This window comes from Carassius auratus, chromosome 21 (genome assembly GCF_003368295.1).
Source record: "Carassius auratus strain Wakin chromosome 21, ASM336829v1, whole genome shotgun sequence".
In the NCBI taxonomy this organism is placed as follows: domain Eukaryota; kingdom Metazoa; phylum Chordata; class Actinopteri; order Cypriniformes; family Cyprinidae; genus Carassius; species Carassius auratus.
In genome coordinates, this window is record NC_039263.1 from 18,822,146 (window position 1) to 18,844,494 (window position 22,349).

The following is a 22,349-nucleotide window of genomic DNA, read 5'->3' on the forward strand; positions in this document are numbered from 1 at the left end:
AAACACAGAATAACAATCATATGTCTCAAAAATTGATCTGTTTCTTACAAACATATAGATTTTCACTTCATAAGATGTTAATTGATTGACTGGAGTCGTGTGATTTAATAGTAGTATCAGTCGTTTGGACTCTCATTCTGACGGCACCCATTCACTACATTGGATCCATTTGTGAGCATTTGATGTAGGCTAATGCTGAATTTCTCCAAATCTGTTTTGATGAAGACACAAACTCCTCTACATCTTGTATGGTCTGAAGGAGTACATTTTCGTTTTTTTTTTTTTTTTTTTTTTTGTGAATTAAATGTAAGTTTGGCAAGTTCCCCCCAAATTTACAGTTTTATAACATGCTCTGCTATTATTTTTTATGAAATAAATTCTTTTTTTTTCTCTCGGAACAAATAAGTCTTTACTTAAAACATAAATCTCTTTTGTTTAGTTAACAGAACGTTCCCTCACCTGAGAGAAGCAGCACCCACGTCAGCGTCATTGCGTCACGAGCTCATTCATCCTCCCGCTGCTGTTCTAATCTCTACTGTAGCGTGTTTATCACCGGAGGTCCTCCTCCTCCTCCTCCTTCTCCTGCCACCGCAACCTCTCTCTCTCCTCTATCTTTAGCTCTGTAACGTTACCACACAGGCAGCGGCTTAACACTCTTCTTGAGTGGACGCTCCAATCTTTATTCGGGTCAGGTTGTCTCTCTCGGTAGTGTACGTCCATCCGCCCCACACAGATGTGGGAATGACACTCCGGAGCTTTTATCTGCTGTCCTGGACTTGAGAAGAGCAGTTAAGGATGTTGTTTTGCCCCAGCCGGAGCGCACGGCGAGCCCGGGCCTCCCTCCTCCTGCCCGGGGTCTTGATCTGCGTAATCTTCGCCGCCGTCGGTGCGAGTATGCCGGGTAAGAGTCTGTCTGTCTCACATATGGTAGTGGCTCAGCAGCTTTTGTGAGCTTTAATTAATTATTTTTTGAGCTTTTAATAATAAATATATTATTATTATCATTATATTTGTTTTGAAACATTTATTAAGTAGTTCATAGTATGCGATGTGATGTGAGAACACTGTTTAAAATTGTTCAGATTGTATTTAAATATGTATACAATATTAAATATCGTTGATTTCCAAAGATGAATTTGAGTTTGAATATTTATATTTTTCAATTTCTTTGTTTTTTTTTTTAATATGTGGCTTATTCTCTATTACACTTTTATATAATTTTTTATTTATTTTTGGCCAGAATAAAGAGGATTCACACTGTCTACGATAACCCTAATCCGGCTGAACAAGTGGAGAAAATAAGTAAAAAAATAAATAATTAAAAACCTTGAATGAGGAAAGGAAAATGTCATGTAATTTCCTTGTGGCTCTTTCCCCCTCCTATTAAAGTGTTGTTTAAAATTGTTTCAAGGTCAAGGTCCCCTTAATGGACATAGAGATTATACAGTTGCATAAAACTGAGTGTTGCATTTTAAATCTCATTTTTAGAAGCTATCATCATGTATTTGCATGCTTTTATTATGATGCTTACATTGCACAACCATTAACACATTCATTATTGAAATACAGAGTCTAACATAAATGTACACGTACATTTTAATTTTATTTATATACATTAAATGTAACAGGGACAGCATGACTTTTAGATCAGCTTTAGCTCCTTAATTTAAGCTTTATTGGAAGTTATTACTGCATTTTTAAACATTTTCTTTTTTTAACTAAAACTAATTTTAGAACAAGCAATAATTGGAAATCACCCAACCACAGTTTTGAGAAATTAGAATTCTTGTATACATACATATATATAAAACCCATGCCGCACATATAAATATATATATATATATATATATATATATATATATATATATATATATATATATATATATATATATATATATATATATATATATATATATATATTCATACCATTCTTATTCAGCATCTGTTGACCCATTTGCACTTTACTGTAAATATGACTGAAGGAAATCCATATATTTTTATTTATTTTCTATGCTCATCGAGTCAGTGTCTGATTGATGGCTCAAATGTTCATTGTAATAGTCTAAGAGTTTCATAGTGGGCAATGTGAACTGAATTGTGGGATGTGAGTGCAGAAATTACGGAGAACATAAGCAGAGATTATCAGTCCAAGCTTCTTTTTCAGACCCCTGTGGAAATGACAACAGCTGGACACTGGCAGGACATCTCAATCACTTTCTCATTGACACACATCTGCACAATGAGCAGCCTTAGTATATGGAATTGTTGGATAAAACCGTATGAGTCATCAAAAAAGAATGATTAAAATATTCATACATACTGTATATGTGCTAATATAATCCTTTCTTACCTGCTGTATTGCTCTAGGGGTTTTCAGTGTTCTGTAACATGTCCAGAGGCTGATCAGTCTTTCTCTTTCTCTCTCTTATCTCGTGTCCCACTGCCTAAACATGTTTACGCATGTTCTCCATTGTAAAGTAGATTGTTTGTTGTTCTCTAGCATGTGACTTCAAAAAAGCTTCCACATTGAGCTCCCCCCTCAGGCTGTTGATCTGATCGCCACAGAATAGCATGTCATATATCACACAGAAAGACAGAACTGTGGTTCGAGCCGCTAGCCATGCAGCCATTTCACAGATGGTGACCAGACCATGTATGGATAATCAAGCTTGTTTCGCACAGGTGAACAAAGCAACCTGTAGACTGTTTATAAAAAGCAACCCCCAGTTCGTTTGCTGTTTGTTTGAGGAGCATTTATGCAAATTATCATAATTTCATAAATGGTATGCTTTGATATCTGTAACAGAGTGATGTTAATTTTCATAATATTATTTTTATGCATTCGTACCAGCTGTTATGTTTTTTAAATGATTTGTTATATTAATACTTATTATTATTAGTAGTAGTAGTAGTATTTTAATAATATTATTATTTTAATTAATGTTATTATTTGATTTATTATTAAGTCACATTCTTTTCCATAAAGGTTTTCACTGTCATGAAAGTTGCAGTCACTGATGTTCATCTTTAATTTAGACTTTTTCTCAACATTCAGTGTTATTTTAGTAGTATTAAAATTTTTAATTAACTTTAATTTTTATGCTTTCAGTTCACATTTTAATTTTAGCTGCTGTGATTTTGTCACTTCAGCTTAAAATTTATTTCAGTTAGGCTATTGAGTCAACATTTCATTTTATAACTTGTTTTTCTTATTTATTTATTTATTTATTTAATATTTATATTTGTATTTAATTTCAGGTTTATTTCAATTGCTGATTTATTTTTAATAGTTCAGTTTCTTTTATAGTAACAGCCGATCACAATGGCAGGGTAGTCAACCAATTATTGTGCTGCAAAGACATTTTCCTTGAAGAAAATGTTCCTGGTTAATCAATACCCAAGGAGTGTATTTTGTTATGCTTATTCAAATGTGCCTTATAGTCATACAACTCACTCAGAACAAGGAAATGTTTTGCGTTTATGTGAAAAGTTTGAGGTACAACAGGGCTATGTCCTGAGCTTTCTTTTGTTTGATTTGTAAGTTCTGTTAATTGCAGTCTTTTAAAGCAGCTTTGGTATAATCAAGTGGTAGGCTGGAAAATAGCCTATTTAGTTTGTGCACATTAGAATACCAATTTGAAAAAACTTGAAATCCGAACCTTAAAATGCCACCTTAACCCTGTTCCTCATAAAGCACAGGGTAAAAGAGATTTAAGAAATTAACCCAGCAGTTTTACAAATAGGGAACATTCTCTTTCCATTGCGCTGCAGTTCTGACTACAGCTCACTTCGTAATGCACTTACATAAGAAGTGTTTGGGTAATGTGAGGTGTCTGAGTACTGCATTTCTCTCTTCGGAGGTGATGGAGTGGATTGAGAAAAGGTTAGCTGTGTTGCTGTGGTAACCACAGAATTGGACCCTGCGCTTGCCGTCTCAGGGGAACGTGAGGATCTAAGGCTCTACAGAGATCTGGAAACAGCTCGTTGTTGCCACAATGATGATTTGCAGAGCGCACATTGAGAGCGGCAGCTTATCTCTGAAGCAGATCCCTGAATGAGGCCACGTACTGTATACAAACCCCGCCATGTGAGAACCAAGCAGCTGCGATTGTGTTATCTGCCATTCTGGTGGTGAGATTTAAAATGTGTACTTCTTATAAAGTTAAAGGCACAAACAAACATGGTTTACATGTATTATATGCACTATAAAATCCAAACACACCCTTGAGTGCTCAGCAACACACAGCAAACATCCACCCTTAAGTCTTCTCGCATTGAGTACACAGGTTGCCAGTTTGACTGCAGAAAGTACACTTTGATCAGCAGGGACTTAAACAAGTTCTTTCTGTACCGTACGGAAGCTTTCTAAACCAAAATGGAGGTTTCCATCGCAGGGCTCTTTAATGTCTTAATGGGCTATTGAAAGATGTGGGCGTAAAGATGTCCTCATTTCCTGTGGTCCACTGCACTTCTCTCACTAATGAGGATGTGTGTCATTACTGGGTTTTTGTTAATGATAATTAGGATCTCAGCCAGGCAGAGAAGAGACCCTCAGACGCTTGAAGCACAGTCTGATGTAACAAAAACATAATTGTGTTCAATACAGGAGAATTCTGCAGACACATTTGTTGATTTCTGTTGTGTTTATAACTGTTTAAATGTGTATTTATTTCATAATTTTGTAAGGATACTTAATTAGGATATGAAAAGCCGCATATTCATTTTCCAGTCTTAACAGGCTGGTTTTCAGTGGCCTGTTTGCATTTGTATGGTTCGCAGAACAATGCTTTCACTAGGTGATCCCCAGTTAGAAACAGCTATAATCACGTCCCTTTTTACTGTACCTAGAAATCCCACAGTCAAATATCTTATTGCTGTAGAATTGAATTATTAAAATGATCCTACATTCAGCTGTTATCATTTACTCTGTGCAAATGAACAGTGGAAGCCCTAGTACTACACTTCTTCACTCTCACATACATTCATTCAAATTGTTAATTTAAAGGGGTCATATGATGCTTTTTTAAAGATCATTATTTTGTGTATTTGGTGTAAAAGATTATGTTGACATGCTTTAATGTTCAAAAAAACACATAATTTTTCAAATATGGTACATTATTGTAGGTCCTCTATGCCCCGCCTCTCTCAAAAGTGTTGTTTTCTATAAAGTCCATCCTTCTGACAAGCGCGGTCTGCTCTGATTGGCCAGCTGACCCAGTGCATTGTGATTGGCCGAACACCGCAAGCTCTCGTCAGAAATGTAAAGCCCCTTTCCATAAGCGAGAGCTTCATCTTTCAAAATGCATCTACTTTCAGGAGGCCAAATTAAGTGCTTTTGCTTTCTCCTAGATACACACAGCATCTCAATGAAATGCCGGCTTCAACACTTACTGCGATTACTGAAACCACGCCTTCTTTCTCTGCTTAATATTTGGGCAGCATTATGCAAATATTTCCACATAGTGAGGTAGACGTGGGGGCGTGTTTGAATGAGCCATTTTAGGGGGGTGGGGCAGAGTCTTAACTTTTATAAAGAATATATCTTTGGATTTGAGACTTTATAGTCTTTGCAACTTTACAGATCTTTTTTATGCACCAAGAGCTTGTAACACTCCGAAGAGAAATAAATAAATGAATTCACATCATTTGACCCCTTTAAAGAATTTAATTAAACTGCATGATGCAGTCAAATGTGCTTTGTTGTTTGATTAATTAGGATATATAATGTATATGTAGTGTGTGTGTAAATATAGACTCCTGTACAAAAATTTGGGGTCAGTAAGGTTTCTTTAAAGAAATTGGTGATTTTATTCAGCAAGGATTCATTAAATTTTTCTTGTCATGAAAAGAAATGATTCTTTTCTTTTGAACTTTTATTTAATCAAAGAATTCACAGTTTGCATACAGTTTTACTTTTCATTAAACAGTTTGATAATATTAAACTATTAAGGTATTGACAATAATAAGACAGCATATTAGAACGATTTCTGAAGGACACTGAAGACCGGAGTAAAGGCTGCTGACAATTCAGCTTTGCCATCACAGGAATAAATTGCATTTAAAAATATCTAAAAATAGAAAATAGTTATTGTAAATTGTAATAATATTTCATAAAATTTACTGTATTTTGATTAATTAAATGCAACCTTGGTGAAAATAAAATGATGAAAAATGAAAAAAAAACAGTAATTTTTTAGATATACCATTATATTTAAGAATGATCATATTTTACAGATGGCATTTGAGAGTTGAGGTATGGTTGTCTGAAATGTAACCAAGTCATGGTTACAATTCTGTGCGAACCGGATCCAGATGTAATCACATTAGCACCTTGCTATGTAGCGGGAGATATTCAAACAGCATTTTTTCCGTAGCAGCTGGGATTGTAGCCAATTCCCATTAAGTTAATAAGTACCGAAAGTGAGAAAGAGCCAAATGGATGGAAACCGGTGACCCCATTGTCTGTAAAGCTAACAGAGTCTCACAGAATCTACTTTAAAGCTCTTTAAAGCTATTTTCAGATCAAGAATATTGGATTGAGAATGCATGTTTGTTTAAGAAAAATGTTATGAATATTTATGACGCATCAAATTGAATGCTATTGCTGTTTTAAGTGATGAAGACAGGTGAAGAAACCCAGAGCCCCAAGCTGTATCTCGATCCTTGAATATCATCGAAACTTGGCAATGAGTTTGTTTGACTTGGATCAGAAAGCAACCTTGTACCTACATAGCACTGTTCTAAAAAATGCTGTGAACACTAGCAAATGCACAGTGGTGTTGTGGCAGCAACTTTTGCATTTGCATGCATTACATCTTCAGAAAATATAAAGTCTAGGTTAATAACATAAGTTTGTCTGTGGTCATGGAAGAGAGCCAAATTAAAAAGGGGCAAAACAACTGGCACTTAGCTTGACTTTAAGTGGAGCAACAGGAAGTCCACACAATGGGAGTTTCCCTTTATCCATCCACACTTTCCTGTTCATGGCATCTCCTATCACAACTGCAAAATGATTATCCAGCTGAAAAAAAAAGATTTACTTTTATTGCCTCTTCACAGATTTTTAAACATTTGTGGCCACTTCTGATTCACATCCTACCTCACAAAGTAAATGGAAGCTGTCAATATTGCCACGTAAGCGTGTCCCTGTTCCCGTGCTGCAGGTCTGTGCTGATGTTGGCTTCCTTCCCGCTCAGAGCTCGGTTAATGATTTCTGAGCCAGCAGCAGATGGTTAGAAATATTCATTTTTAATCCAGATTTATGATATGCAAATCTTTCTTATGTAATGGTGTGTGCTTTTCTTTAGCCGAGCAAATGATCAGAGATGTTTTGACCAAATCATACTTCACAGCCAGCTGAAATTGAGGTTTTGGTGTTATTTAAGGAAAATGACAGATGTGTTAGGAAGCAAAAGGTCTCATCAATGCGTTTACAACCAGTTCAATTTCTTATTTTTTAAGTTAGCTGATTGTATGTAACACAATAGCAGAGCCAAAAAGGAATACATCAGTTTTTTTTAATTCTTGTTTAAATGTGAACTGGTGTGATAAGACCAAAATGCTTATAATTAATTAATTAATAATTTCAATAAATTTTATACCATGGTAACAATATTTTGCAATGTAGTTCATACTAGAAAAAATGAGATCCAAAATATTTGATAGATTACATCACTTTTTAGTAATGCTGATTTATTTATTTTTTGTATTTGAATTAAATAAAATACAGATAGAAAATACCTCATCATTGTTATTTTTTTATATATTTTCTAGATTACATAACCATGTTGAAATGCTGATTTATATTGTATTTTTATTAAATACTTTCCGAATGAATTTTTTTTTATCCTCATCGTCATTATTATTATTATGGACATAACTAAATGGACATTCATTTAGCATCATGTTATGAGTATAAAATATTTAAACAGTAACACTTCTAATTACCCATGCCTAGGAGTGCCGACAAACACACTTATGGTAGCATATCAGTTTATTCAGTTTTATATAAATAAATGGAGTATTATTTTTTTTTTAATATTTAATATAGATATATTTTGTACTTTATATTTTAATGTTTGCTTTAGAAATGACCCTGTGTCTAATAAGATCCACTGATTAGTGCTCATTTCTTTTCAAGGTCTAGAAGTCATACACATCAGTGGCCATCTCATCTCTATTAGCTGGTCCTTCAAAGAGTCCAGATGTAATTGTTCTGTCAGGTTTGACTTTGATCAGTTTTATGTAACTGATGTTTAGATGAGCAGAGGCGGACTGGCGATCAAAGCATTTTCTCCAACCAGAAACATTATGGTCTCTGATAATAGTCTGCAAGTCCTGTTTGCTAAAATAATGGGTTTCTTAACAAAAGCAGATATTTTGAAAGAGCTCTCAGTGGTATTTTGTCAATGCAGTAAGTCGGTCAGGTCCAGTGTCATATAAAAAATACACTCTTTCATAGTAGAAAGAAAGTTTTGGTGATGCATTTATTTATGAACAATTTACTTCAAATTAAATGTGCTGCAAGGTAATTTTAGGTACAATATTCATCTAAATGATAGTGTTATACAGCTGTCAATTAGTTCTTTACATTGAAGTACATTTACTGCAGTGAAGCTTTAAAAAGCTGTTGCTTCAAAATGTCCTCCTTATTTCCAAGTGCAGCTTGAGCTTGTGGTTGATTGTGTAAATTAATGTCCATGACCGGCTGGAGGTGGGCGGCCCAGCGGGGTGTTTAGAGGAATGTGCATCTCTCACATGCACACATACAGTTGCACCTCATTAGTCAGTTAATCTCAGTCCTCATGACTCCTCTTCCAGATTTAAAAGCAATCTGGCGGTGTTTTATCAAAACTAATGAGAGATGAGGAGGTCTATGACAGGTGTGAGCAGAAATCAATGCATATTGAGCAGCAGCATCTAAAAAAGGGTACAATGGTGATATAGTCTAGATCTTAGCTTTACCTCTGGCACACATCTGAAGATATTTATTTTATATGCAGAACATCATATATGAATCGGAGGAAACACATTTTTTTTCCCTTTTTTTGTTGTTGACATCAAATGTTGTAAGTCAGTTTAAACTATTATGTTTATGTCATAAATTCATCACTTGGTAGAAACTTGCCAACAGGTTCTGTGACAGATTCTGGCTTTGTTGGGGTTTTGCAGTATATTTTAATATTGTATATATAATATTATATATGTTAATATTATATATTTCAGTGATTATTTGAAGTCAAAAGTTTAGGGTCAGTTTAAAACAAATTATAATTGAAATAAATTATTATTATTATTATTATTTTTATTCAGTACGAATGCATTCAATTGATCAAAGTGGTGGGGCAGATAAATGTTGCAAAAGACTTCTATTGCAAATCAAAAAATATTTGATAATAATAAGAAATTCTTGAGCAGCAAATTAGCATATTAGATGATTCCTGGTGGATCACATGACACTAAAAAATTCAGCTTTGCCATCAAAGGGATAAATACATATAAATAAGTGAATATAAAAATGTCACTGTAAAAATAAAAAGTATCATTTAATAACAACACAAGTTTGTCTTGGACCATTAGTCCAGTTCCATGGTCCAGTTTAGCTCTATTCTCCTTTAAGAACAAGCCGCCTGGGACAATTCGTGAATGATTGCTTTTCGCTTAATGAAATTCTTCCCGATGGAAAATGTGTCATTCTTTAATATTCTGCTGTGAGTTCCTACTGACGTCCGTCAGATGATGTCAGAGAACGGACAGAGATCCAGTCATCTCATGACACTGAAGCACATCGACTCAGCAACTGAAAATTATTAGACATTTTGCTTGGAGTGTCTCACTATGGGTTAATTTTCTTTAGGCACAAATGGATTTTTACCTTTATCATATACCTTTATCATATACTATTTTAAGAAATGCCTACCTTGGCATGAGCTCCCAGTTTGCTAAGTAATGGAATATGCATAAGTATATGGTTTTATTTTATTTTCAAATTCCTGTAGAAGTGCCATTACTAAAGCAAAGTGGCTGATTTCCTGAAGTGGCTAATCGGTACTAAAATAACTTAATAAAAACAAATAAATAAAAAATATCAAAAACACTCAACAAAATTACTAAATCTGAAAGTAATATTGTAAATAAATACAATTTGCAAAAACTATAATAGTTCTAAAATGATTCTGATCCCCATGAAATCCCCAAGCACCATCACAGCACACACACACACACACACACAGCAGACACACACCTGCTGCTGACCCAGTTTCCTTCTGCAACCCCACAGGGTGAATTACACTGAAAATTGAGGGATTTATAGAGAATACGAGCTCATATGAAAAAGTATCATTGAAAAGAAGGAGCTGAGATTATGATTGCGTATGTGGACCGATTTGAATCATTCAAGCGAGTTTGTAACGATGACTGATTTAAGAGTCTCTAGAGCGATTGAGAGTCAGTCGAGGATATGAGGCAGACTGAATTCAATAGCATTGATGTCACTGGGTACTTCAGTTACCCTTACCATTGAATGTTTCTGAGGCTTTAAGGAATTTTCAGGTTCCAGTAAAGCTCTATCGACAGCATCTGCGGGATGCTCTTACGTCATACACCTTCTCTTCTGTCCTTGTTTGTGTGATGCCAAAGTTTTCAGGTTTACTGGCTTTGCATGTTGAAAATAAAATGTATGGATAATCACTAACATTTATTTTTATATATATATATATATATATATATATATATATATATATATATATATATATATATATATATATATATATATATTGTGAAATATTTTTACAATTTAAGATAACTATTTTCTGTATTAATATATTTAATTCAATTTTTCATGTTATGGCAGAGAGGGTTATCAGCAGCCATTACTCAGGTCTTTAATCGCATGATCCTTCAGAAATCATTCTAATATGTGGATTCGCTGTTAAAGGGGGGCTGAAATCCTCGTTTTCACTCAATATCCTGTTAATCTTGAGTACCTATAGAGTAGTACGGCATCCTTCATAACTCCAAAAAGTCTTTAGTTTTATTATATTCATAAGAGTAAGATAGTCTGTACCGATTTTTCCTGGAAAAACACGACCGGCATGGGAGGCGGACGCACTAACAAGGAGGCAGAAATATTTTAAGCAGTTTTGCTCACCGCCTGCGGTTCCAACACACGATCGTGACCCTTTTTCGTTGGGATTGCATCATCCTTAAGAAATAAACGATACGCAAATCCGTCGTCAAACTGGGCCTTGTTTGTAAAACAAGCATCTTCGAAATGCAGGGAACAAACACAAACACTTGCACAACTCCGTTGATGCTCTGTAAAAATAAACTCCATCCACTGGTCCCTTAATGCTGTTTTTTTTTTTTTTTGGTAATCCGCTCCATCTAACGTCACACAGAGCCATACTCGAAAAAAACTTTCCGAAACTTGTGACAAACCGGAAGGAGTATTTTGGGAACAAAATTACTCCTTCAAACGTACAACTTAATTTTTGAAACTTTGTCCATGTTTAGCATGGGAATCCAACTCTTTAACAGTGTAAAAAACTCAGTATGCATGAAATAACATTTAACCACCCCTTTAAAGAAACATTTCTTCTTATTAGCAGTGTTGAAAACAGTTGTGCTGCTTTATATTTTTGTGGAAAGAAAAAAAAAGCTAGATTTTTTTCAGGATTCTTTGATGAATAGAAATACACAACAGCATTTATTGTCATTATTAGTTGTGTAAATTGTCTTTGCTTTCTCTTTTAATCAATTTAATGCTTTCTTGTTGAATAAAAGTAATAAAGTCTTTTAAAAGTATTATTTTCAAATGGTAAACAACGGATATCAAGATTTTTTTGATAGATTGTTTTTGTTCAATAGATACTATGCAAATAAAGATAATTTATGAGTATTTTATGTTTAGTAATATACATTTTCCCTTTTTTTATTTATTTTTTTTAATCGTGTCAAAATTTGAAAGAAAACAAAATAAGCATAATTATGAATTTTTTACAATAAAAATTCCAATTCCAATTCCAATAAAAAAAAAAAAACATCACAGGTTATTGAATGCTGAAGTTAGGACTTTTAATGAACACTATTTTCTTCACCTGTCATCAACACGTGGTGTAATATTGCATAGTGATTTTAAGCCTTTAATATTCAAACACATTACATGTGACATGATAATTCAGGGCTATGCAAGCTGATATAATTTGAAGTTGTTTTGTTTTTCTTTCTTTCAACATGTTTTTTTCTATTTTCTCAGCAAACAAGTGCCCCGATCACATAGACTGTGCCAGAAAGGGGCGGCACTTTTGCAAGCCTGGCTCCTCCCACTGTGGCTCCTGCCTCTCCCCATTGGAGGAAGATAAAGCGGGACATTGTGTTGCTCCCAGGACACACTTTCTCCAGCACCACCACCAAGGTACGAAGGCTTTCACACATGCACCCTACCATCCTTCTGGCTACTGTGTCACCATTCATTTAGCACATATTGTCTAATCTGGCCTTTGCTTTGGTGTGACTCAGAACCATTTTCACGAGCCAAATGCTATGCATTCATTATCCGAACCCTTGGCCTGTGACTAATGCCGTTGTGAAAGAGGAGATGATGTTGATGGTTTAGACCACAGATCCTTCCATCATCTGGCCTGTGCTTTTCCTCTCGTTTCACTCCTCTCTCACTGTTAGTTTTGTGGTGAGCATAATGCTTAATCTGTCTCTGTCTCTCCTCGTGTGGCAGAGGCACATGACTGAATTTAATCAGATGGATTGTGCACGCGTGTGTCTCTGTGCAGCCTTGGCCTTAATGTAATTCCATGTGAGCACTGGAAGATTTTCAAACAAGGCAGGGTTAACCTTACAGTAAGACTAGGATTTAAACCTTTGCATGGCTATGAGAGGAAGAACTGACATATAAGAGTTGAATAAGCATCATGTGTACTATTCTGTGCCATAAAATCTTGCAACATTGGTGTCTTATATATAAAAGCAGTCAATGCAGTTTGGGAAAGAAATTAGTCATATCTGTATGTGCGTGAAAATATTCAGATGTTAACCGCCTTTTGTAATCATTAACATTTTCATAAGTAACTGTAATTTAATTACACATTTTTTTTCTCAGTAGCTATAACAGATAACAGTTACATTTATTCTGTAATTAAATAACATTATTCTGTTACATGTTACTAGTTACTTAAAACACTAAACTTAAATATTAGAATATCTTTTCCTGTTTAAAAGTCTGTCTACCCAAACATCCATGAGATAAAAAAGTCATTCTCACGCATACGTTTTGTGCATGAAATTGACTAGTATGTCATGTAATAAATACTGTATGTGAGAAATATTCAAAATGTGCATGTATTAATACAAAATGTTAAGATCCAGAAAAATGTTGCAAACCTGTCATTATTAATGGCTCTGACAACTGTAATGTAGTTCCATGACAGCCATATATTCATAAACTCTTTTGAAAAATAAGATTACACATGGCAGCCAGTTTCTTTGTTAATTTGACAAGGGTTGTCAAAATGAGAGCAATAGAAAATATATAAAATTATTATGTATTTTACGTTTTTAGCTAAAAACACGTCTCTTCCATTTTTATTTTATTTTTATTCTGATATAGAAAACAAAAAAACGGCGCCTTTTTAGACTTCCATTCTATACATTTACTAACTGCTTGTTTTCTTTTTTTTTTAGTTTCTCTAATATTCTTTTATCATATCTGTTTTCTTTTTACTTATTATACAAGTAACAAAAGCGAAAAGGCCTCTAAAACTAGCTTGCTCTATTGATTTTATTTATTGTATAATAATAATAATAATAATAAAAGATGTTTACGAATGTTTTAGACTTTTCATAGCAATTGCACATCATTGCTCTTTTGCTGATTTTTATTGCTTCCATTGTCCTCATTTGTAGGTCGCTTTGGATCAAACCGTTAGCTAAATGAAAATATTTATGTGATTTTAACTAAATGTTCATTTAAAAAAAAGGTGCTGTTGCAGTGATGCAGCACTGACCTGTTGGTTTTGTCTATGCTCAAAATTCCCAAACATTGTCTCCTGTCCATGCTAATAGGTCTTCGCCCTACCTCTCCTTCTCTCTTTCTCGTAATCTGCAATACCTTTCCCGTAAGTGATTCAGCTCTCCAAACACAGGCCTGCCTTTCTGATAAAGTGCTGGTTTCATTTCAAGCGTTTCATTTGTGTAACTAGAGCCTGCGTGTTTTGTGTGGAGCAGTGCATTTTACATCAGTATCGATAAACAGATCTATTCATTAAACGTTAGCTGCTCAGTATTCTCAAGTAGGATAGTTTCCCTTGATTTTGAAAGCAGTTTTGTCTCTTACACCTTTACCTCTGGCCTTTTGAAATGCCTTACAGCACAGTCTTAAAGATTGAAGGAGCGTAATTAAAGCGACAGTGAATGTTAGACCAAGGTGGGACCTGCTGTTAAAGAGTTGACTGAGCAAACAGTCCTGCGTCACCAGTCTCTTTGCTTTAATATGGTTGTGAGTGAACAACGTGGAGTGTTTTTGAGTTTTAAAGAACAATACAGTTCATTTGGATTTTTAATTCCCCATTATGATTTTGAAATCCCTGATTTTCTTTTTTTCTCCTGCCCTTGAATTTGGGCCACACTGACAAGTTATTTAACAGCCATCAGCTAAACCGAAGCATCTGCGACTAATCATCATCTGTCTATGTAGGTCAGCAGTCTCATTTTTGCAGCACCGGTCAGACAAAGAGAGAGAGCGAGACACCAGACAATAATAAACACCTGCCTAATTTTAACACATCGGTGGCTATGTTAATTATCATATCGTCTGAAACCGACTGGCAGGTTGTACTAATTGTGTTAACTTGCATGTCAGTAAATCACATATAATAACTGTACTTTTGTTGTTTGATTTAAGCACTCAATAATCAGTCAAAAACACTCACTCATCACTGACCAATGCATTTTAGTAAAGCCACCACTAGGTGGCAGAACAATCGTCTTCAAACTTCAAAAATAGTCTTTATGCTGCCTGTTAGTTTCAGATGCCTGACACTGCTTTATATCTGGTTAGTTAAAGAAAGCTGCATTATATACTAACAAAAGTCTGAGAAAATATTGTACATTATGACAAAAGCAGCCAACATTATATACTATTTCATGAGGATTTCTGATGTATTCATGCATTCTTTTTTTTGTTAATATGGTCATTGTACATGCAAATTCAAACAGTAAATGGTCTGTAGTACAATTGTGTGAAAACATTATTTCTTAACATAATGCCATTCTAAAAAAAAATTGAAGATGTAGAAACAATTTTCACTCAAAAACAGCAAGAAACACATTGGACTAAACCTAAATTCTTTTTAGAGAGAAAGGCTGAAATAGCATCTTCCTTTAAAAACACACTCATCTTTTACAATCTTTTAATTAAAACTTAATTAATTTAATGTTAGATTTAATATTTAACTTTCTTTGTACACTTTTCATAAATGTGAATTCAAAAAAAAAACACTCATTTGATTTCATAATAATAATATGAATACTTAAAGTTATAGTGTTTACAGATTAAATTGCGTGTAAAGTCGTGGAACAAGTTGTCCACTCTTCTAGCACCTACTGAGTCCAGACTTTCTTCAATTGTTCATCAGCTTTAGTCAGGCTGGACTGTTTGTGAACACCCCCTTTATGTGTAAACCACAGATTTACAGGTTCACTTGTCCACTCAAAACAAGTACAGATGGTTTGACCCGCCTCCTTCGACACCTGCTGTGGAGAGCGGGGGTGTTGAGCCAGCGAAATGTGCTGTTTTATCACATCAGTCTTGTTCCAGGAGGCAGATGGCCAGTCAGCTGTAGACTAAACACAAACCTTCATGACAATAAACAGTAGCTAGGTCTGTCAGTACTTCATGGTACAGTGCTGAGGCGAGTTTTGATATTTAAAGTCTATGTGCAAGGCTGATAATCGAGATAAAGTTGCTCTTTTATTCAGCAGCTCTTTGCAGACTTGAGCAATATGCAACACTTCACCACGCAAAGCCATGGCTGTTAAATTAATGTTGGTGATCTTTATCAATGTGTCAAACCACGCTAGAATGTCTTTTCAAGAAAGAGCGAACAAAACCAGGGCTGGGCGATATATTAATTATTTATGATATAGTCAACATTATTTTGTTGGTTATACAAAGAGCTTGGATAAGTAATAAATTTTTTACTATCTAAAATTAGCCGACTATGGCTGGAAAATAAATTCAATATTTATTTACAGTGCGTTCAATATTATTTTATTTTGAAAAATTGACCCACCTAAGGCTGGATGACATAATGCATATCATTATTTTGTTATAAAATTAACTACCTTGGGCTGATTGAATATTTAAGATATATATATATATATATATATATATATATATATATATATATATATATATATATATATATATATATATATATATATATATATATATATATTTATATATTTTTTTTTTTTTTTTTTTTTTTTTTTTTTTATTATTAGGGGCTGGTTAATGTAATTTATATTTGCAATATATTATATATTATCTTTTGGTTGTATAAAATTAACCATATAAGGCCAGATGATGTAATGAACTTTTACCACATATATATATATGTGGTAATATATATATATATATATATATATATATATATATATATATATATATATATATATATATATATATATATATATATATATATATAATATATATATATTTTTTTTTTTTTTTTTTTTTTTTCTGGTTTAACATTTACCAACCAGTGCTGAATAATTTTATAATTTTATTTAAAATAGTTTTATGCCATTATAAAGTATATATAGTCTCACAGCTCACAACTCTTTCTGTTCTGAATGTTGTAGTTGTTTGTGTTGCGTTCGGACATGTGATAGATAATGAATGATCACACACCCCCTCTCCCTGACCACACACACACACACACACGCAGGCTGGTTGTCAAGAGGGACGTTTTTCCATAGTCTTGGAATGCAGCTTACTGTCTGGCCAAGCGTACCATTAAACCATGAGCTGCCTTTGTTTTGCCTTTAGAGCGTGTCAAACAAACAGCACTCTGGCACACTCTCACTCTCAGAACACACACAGCCCACTCATCACACTCCCCTCACAAGTTTGATACTCTCAATACAACTGAGACTGAGCTGCATTTGGAATGAAGTACAGAAAAACAAATGGTACCATGATTTTTTTTTTTTTGCCTGTTCAATGGCAGAAGCATGTTTGTCTTTTGATATCTTTACCAAATGACATTCTGTCTCTATTTCCACAGCCTCTCATCCTGACGTGGATGAAGAAATCGACTATCTGTCCTCCGTCATTTCCAAGCAGCAAATGTCAGAAGTCAAACAGCCAGGTCTGAACTCTCTGCTCTTAGAATCTGTGTGGTTATGGTTAGTGAGATAGTGTTGCCATTCTAATGATTCATAGCAAACCCTTAACTTTGCACCTCGCTTGCTTTTTGCTAGTAACTATAGAAACTTTAGGAATGTTAGATAAAAATATTTTTTAATGCTGAAACAAGGATAAAAAAAGAACACGGTCCTGCAACCCAATACTTGTTTCTTTCTCATTTGGAGATTTTGATTTCAAACCTAGTGGCTGTTTTGCTTTATTAGGACGTCACAACCTCTCACAAAATATGATTTCATAGCATTAGCATAGCATTTTTGCTTTCCACCAACAATCTGTTAGGTGAACAAGTCTTGTATCATGCCTGCATCACAAGAACAACTGCCACAAAGACATGATTTCTGTCTTCCCCCGAGTCAGATTAGAACCATTTTGTACATTTAGGAATGATTCTGAAGCCATTATTTTGTGCCTACTCTTGATTTTAAGGTTAGAATTCTGGCCAGTGATGCCAGATGTGACCCAGATGTTTTCTGCTATATCGGTTTTCTTTTATCCTCTTTTTCTGACTCTCTCTGTCTCTTCATCTCCTCTCTAGACCCTCGCTCACAGTCTCCTCTGCAGTCCCAGTCCGAATCGAAGCAGAAGAGTCTGCACAAACCCCCAGCTGTAGAACCAACGACCAGCGGTCCATCCACACCAACACACCAGACCCCTAAATCTCCCCAGCCGGTCACAAACTCGTCCGACCGCCACGGGCCGATCATCTCCCCCAACTCCTCCAGAGACAGCCTGCTAGTCTGTACGTGTCACTAGGTGTTTTCTGATTTGGTTTAAAGCCTAATTTTGATCAGTGTGTTGTGAGTAGTTCTTTTTTTAATCATTTCAGCATAAGTTGACCCAATTTCCACAGACATCTTTTTAATGCCATTTACCAAATTTACTGTGCATCCCTGACAAAGATGGCATTTTAAAGCAGGCCCATCACGTAATGTTTTGTGCTTTTAAAATTGGCTTGGCTTGGACGTTAGTACACTGTGAGCCTCTCTGAATTATATCGAAAAATCTCTGGCAAGTGTCAGTTTTGATCAAATGTCGCTTATTTTGATGAATCAAGATGTTCTGTATGTGACAGTCCTCCTCATAGAGTTCTTGTATGTCTCTGTTTCTCTTTTTCTTATAATTGTGTGTGTTTGTGTCATTGGGAGCAGTGATGGTCTCTTTATGCATTATTGTGGGGTCCGTGGCGCTCATCATCGCTGCTGTCTGCTGGATCAGGTAAATTGAATCTTTATTATTTTAATTTGTCGGTCAGATTTTGACGTCAGCCCGAACCATTATCATGCCACCGTAGTTCTTTTCTAAAAACTTCCTGTTCAAACTAATGAAGAACTATTTTGAGGGGAGAAAAGAGTTATTTTGTTTTGGATTAGTATCTCTTATAATATACAAGTATATTGAATATAATTATAATATAAAATAATGTTAAATATAGATATAGATAATATAATGTTATAAATAAATGATGTTTTTAATTAAATATCAATTCTTATTTTTTTGTTAGTGCATCCTTTTATATTTTTCCTTTTGTATTTGTATACTTTTTCTACTTTTTCATTCTTTTAAATAATAAAAATAATTAGTATATTAGTATAAAAAATAAATAAGTTTATATCCTTGAATAATTTCAACATTTTCAGTGCATTTTTTTAACTGTGTACCCCTATTGAACTTTAGCCTGATTTCTTTTTTTTATTATTATTTCTTTTTTGTAATTTTTTTAAACAGGTTACAAAGAGAAACTCGTCTGGCTCAAAAAGTTGATTACCCTGCGTTTCATGCTGCTGGTCCCAATCATAATCATACTTCAGTAAGAGCATTCACATTAATGCCAGTTCATACATCAGAAAAATACAAGAGCCAGTTCTTGTAATGTGTGTTTACGTCCATCTCTTTCCATGTTTTAGTCTGGGGATAAAACCCTGGCTCACAGTGCTCAGATGTATCACTACCAGCATCAGAAACAACAGATGCTCTCGATGGAGAAGTAAGCACAATATATGATCTCTTCATTAGTTTAGTCGCTTGAGCTGCATTGTCTCCTCTCAGCTCTCAGTCCCTGTCTGAGAATAAAAAATAAAAAACATTATTTGTACATCTTTCTTTTTATCGTTAGTTGGTTTACCTGCATTATTTTTGTTTGAGTGTAAAGTTGTCTAAATCATCCTTTTTTGAAGCTGCACTACTTTTATAGTTGGATTAACTTTTGGTTCTGAAATGTAAATACATAGATTAATATGTCAGATCCCTTTCTGTTATCACTGTGCTTTTGCGCGAAGGTTAAGACATCATGATAGTGATGAATAAGCAGCCATTTCCCTGTGAAAAAATATGTATTTATTAAACTTTGCATGTAATATATATCTGTTAAAGATGTTAATGTATTGATTTTTATTTTGAACACAGACATAAAGCAGAACCTAAAGTCTCCGAGTCTGGGGCCACATCAGATGAGGAGAATGAAGTGGGAGATTTCACTGTGTACGAGTGCCCTGGACTAGCACCGGTGCGTAAAACATTTGTGCATTTAGCAGCTTTTTAGCATCTCTATTTATTTAGATTTTATATATGTGGTTTTATGAGAACATTAATACAAAAAAATACATAAATATATTATGGAATAGAGTAATGAAGAATTACTTACATTTATTAATTAATTGTCTTACTAAATTTGTTGTTAAATACAGTTTATAATGCATGGACAGTTCCTTTTAATGGTGTCGGTTGTGTTTTTTATATATATATATATATATATATATATATATATATATATATATATATATATATATATATATATATATATATATATATTTTTTTTTTTTTTTTTTTTTTTTTTTTTTTTTTTTTACTTTATGCTCACAAATACTGTATTTATTTGATCAAAAATACAGTAAAAACCTTAAATATGAATAAAATAAATATGAATAAAATGACTAATATTTTCTAGTTTAAAATTTATGAAAAGTAAATTAATTCCTGTGATGCCATTACTACAATTATTGGTGTCCCATGCTTTCAGTCCCATTATTTAAAAAACAAAATAAAACATATTAGCTAAACTAGTATAACCATTATGTCTTTTCCTTCTTTAGACTGGAGAGATGGAGGTGAAAAACCCCTTGTTTGACGACTCCACCTTACACTCCCAGAGAAATCACAAGTGACCTGGACACACACACACACACACCTGCATACTTTTAGAATTGGTCTAACACACCTAAAAGCATTCCTCCATAGGGTGAAGCTGCATATGTCACACTACACACAAATCAAAATAATATGACTCTGTTTTTCCTGGAAAATCTGTGCTCAGAACTAAGTGAGAAAAACACCCAAACTCTAAAGATACTGAAGTTAATAAAAGTAAAAGTAAATTTAAGACAGCGGTGTTTGAAAGGTTTTGGTTTTGGGTTGGTTTTCTCTCATTAGCTTTTTATGTCACATCCCTTTTAAAACCATTTCTCTTTAGAGTCTTGTTAGGAATCTTTACTTTCAGCTAGATGTATTTCTTTTAACAGGTCTTCGTGTTTTTGGGCGAAGCTGCCTCCAAAAGCACCTCTTCTTCTTATTGTGAAATACACAGTGCTCTCTCACACATTTACTTGTGTTACTTGTCTCTCCTTATCTGAGTATTATTTTCTTATAGTCTTTATTAAAAAAACAACATAATATATTTTCTTTTTGAGATTAAGAATAGTTCTATTTAATTTGTCACATTAGTTATTTTTCCTATGTATGTTCTTTAATATGAAGTCTCTGTCTCCCTCCCTCTCTTTATTTTTCTTTTTTCTTTGAGTCCTTCAGTAAAAATCAAATCCATTTTATCTAATGATATAATGGTTGTGTCAGGAAATGAAATACTAGTTAGACTGAAACAGAGATGTTGAGGTTCCTGTGCTCAAATCACTTTATTGTAAATAAATAAATAAACTTAAATGTATTATATAGTACTTTCTTGAAGTGTACGAGTGATGTTATTGCAGTCACACTTTTGCATACAACAGCTACAGAGTTACTTTTTAGATAAATTTTTATTTTTCATTGTTTATAAGGTTTATGTTGTATTATATATTTATAGAAAGCCTCCCAAACAGATAACCATAAGTAAGGAGTTATTTAACATGACATGACATTGCATAACATTTAACATGCATAACATTGCACTAGGGCAACTGTTCCATAAATCAAATTGGATTTTATGGATAATGTTGCATCAGCTATATATCAAAGACTTACATTGGGAAAAGTGTGTGTTTGACTTTAAATCTTGGATTCTTCTGAGAAACCTGTCTATGTTTCGTTTCTGTTAATACTTGTTTTTAGGTTGGACATGAAAAAAAATGTTATCTGAAGAAGCTAAACAGAATGTGGCAAGGGGAGACACAACCTCCCCCAGTATAGGCTCTTTTCTGCGATGGGCCACTTAACTGCCCCATAAGGTGTGGTTCAGAGGAGCCCATCACTGATCCAGCCTCATGGTGTCTGTGGGGGGAGAGCCATTAAAGGCCTTTGTGACTGTGAATGGTGAGGAAGGCAGCCATAGGCCACCCGATCAAGATATGTGGGGAGAGAGGCAGTAGTCGTCAGCGGGGTGTCAAATGCAATCAAAAGGCCATCGGACAGGTTGTATAAGTGAATGGGGCAAAGACAAGAGAGCTCACATACCTGTTTATCAGATACTAAAACCTAAATAAAAAACACAAAAATAAAAAAAAATAACAGAAAACCAAACTATATAAGGCACTATACATAAAATTATTTCTAGAGTATGATACGGCATGTTGTACACAACTTCATCTGTCAGCTATCGGCTTCCATATTGGTGTTGATAAATATTGATAATTTGATATCTGTGATGTTTTAGTGTCACTACGATTATAGTTTTTGTCCTTTTTTATTTTAGTATTCA

At 34.1% G+C, this 22,349-nt stretch overlaps 1 protein-coding gene across 1 annotated transcript; it reads left to right on the plus strand.

Moving 5' to 3' along the window:
- Positions 1 to 509: 509 nt before the first annotated feature.
- Positions 510 to 21,073, plus strand: LOC113038806 (neural proliferation differentiation and control protein 1-like). Its single transcript, XM_026196481.1, has 9 exons — positions 510 to 901; positions 12,257 to 12,415; positions 17,301 to 17,384; positions 17,979 to 18,182; positions 18,592 to 18,658; positions 19,169 to 19,250; positions 19,348 to 19,427; positions 19,847 to 19,946; positions 20,533 to 21,073. The coding sequence occupies exons 1-9, from the start codon at positions 796 to 798 to the stop codon at positions 20,602 to 20,604; spliced, it is 954 nt and encodes a 317-aa protein (XP_026052266.1). The 5' UTR covers positions 510 to 795; the 3' UTR covers positions 20,605 to 21,073.
- Positions 21,074 to 22,349: the final 1,276 nt, after the last annotated feature.

Bases quoted from the DNA above. Each gene is read 5' to 3' on its own strand.
- LOC113038806 (XM_026196481.1), top strand. From the start codon at position 796: ATGTTGTTTTGCCCCAGCCGGAGCGCACGGCGAGCCCGGGCCTCCCTC. The intron at 18,183-18,591 runs GTACGTGTCACT...CATTGGGAGCAG, and splicing joins CAGAGACAGCCTGCTAGTCT to TGATGGTCTCTTTATGCATT. The intron at 19,251-19,347 runs GTAAGAGCATTC...TCCATGTTTTAG, and splicing joins CCAATCATAATCATACTTCA to TCTGGGGATAAAACCCTGGC.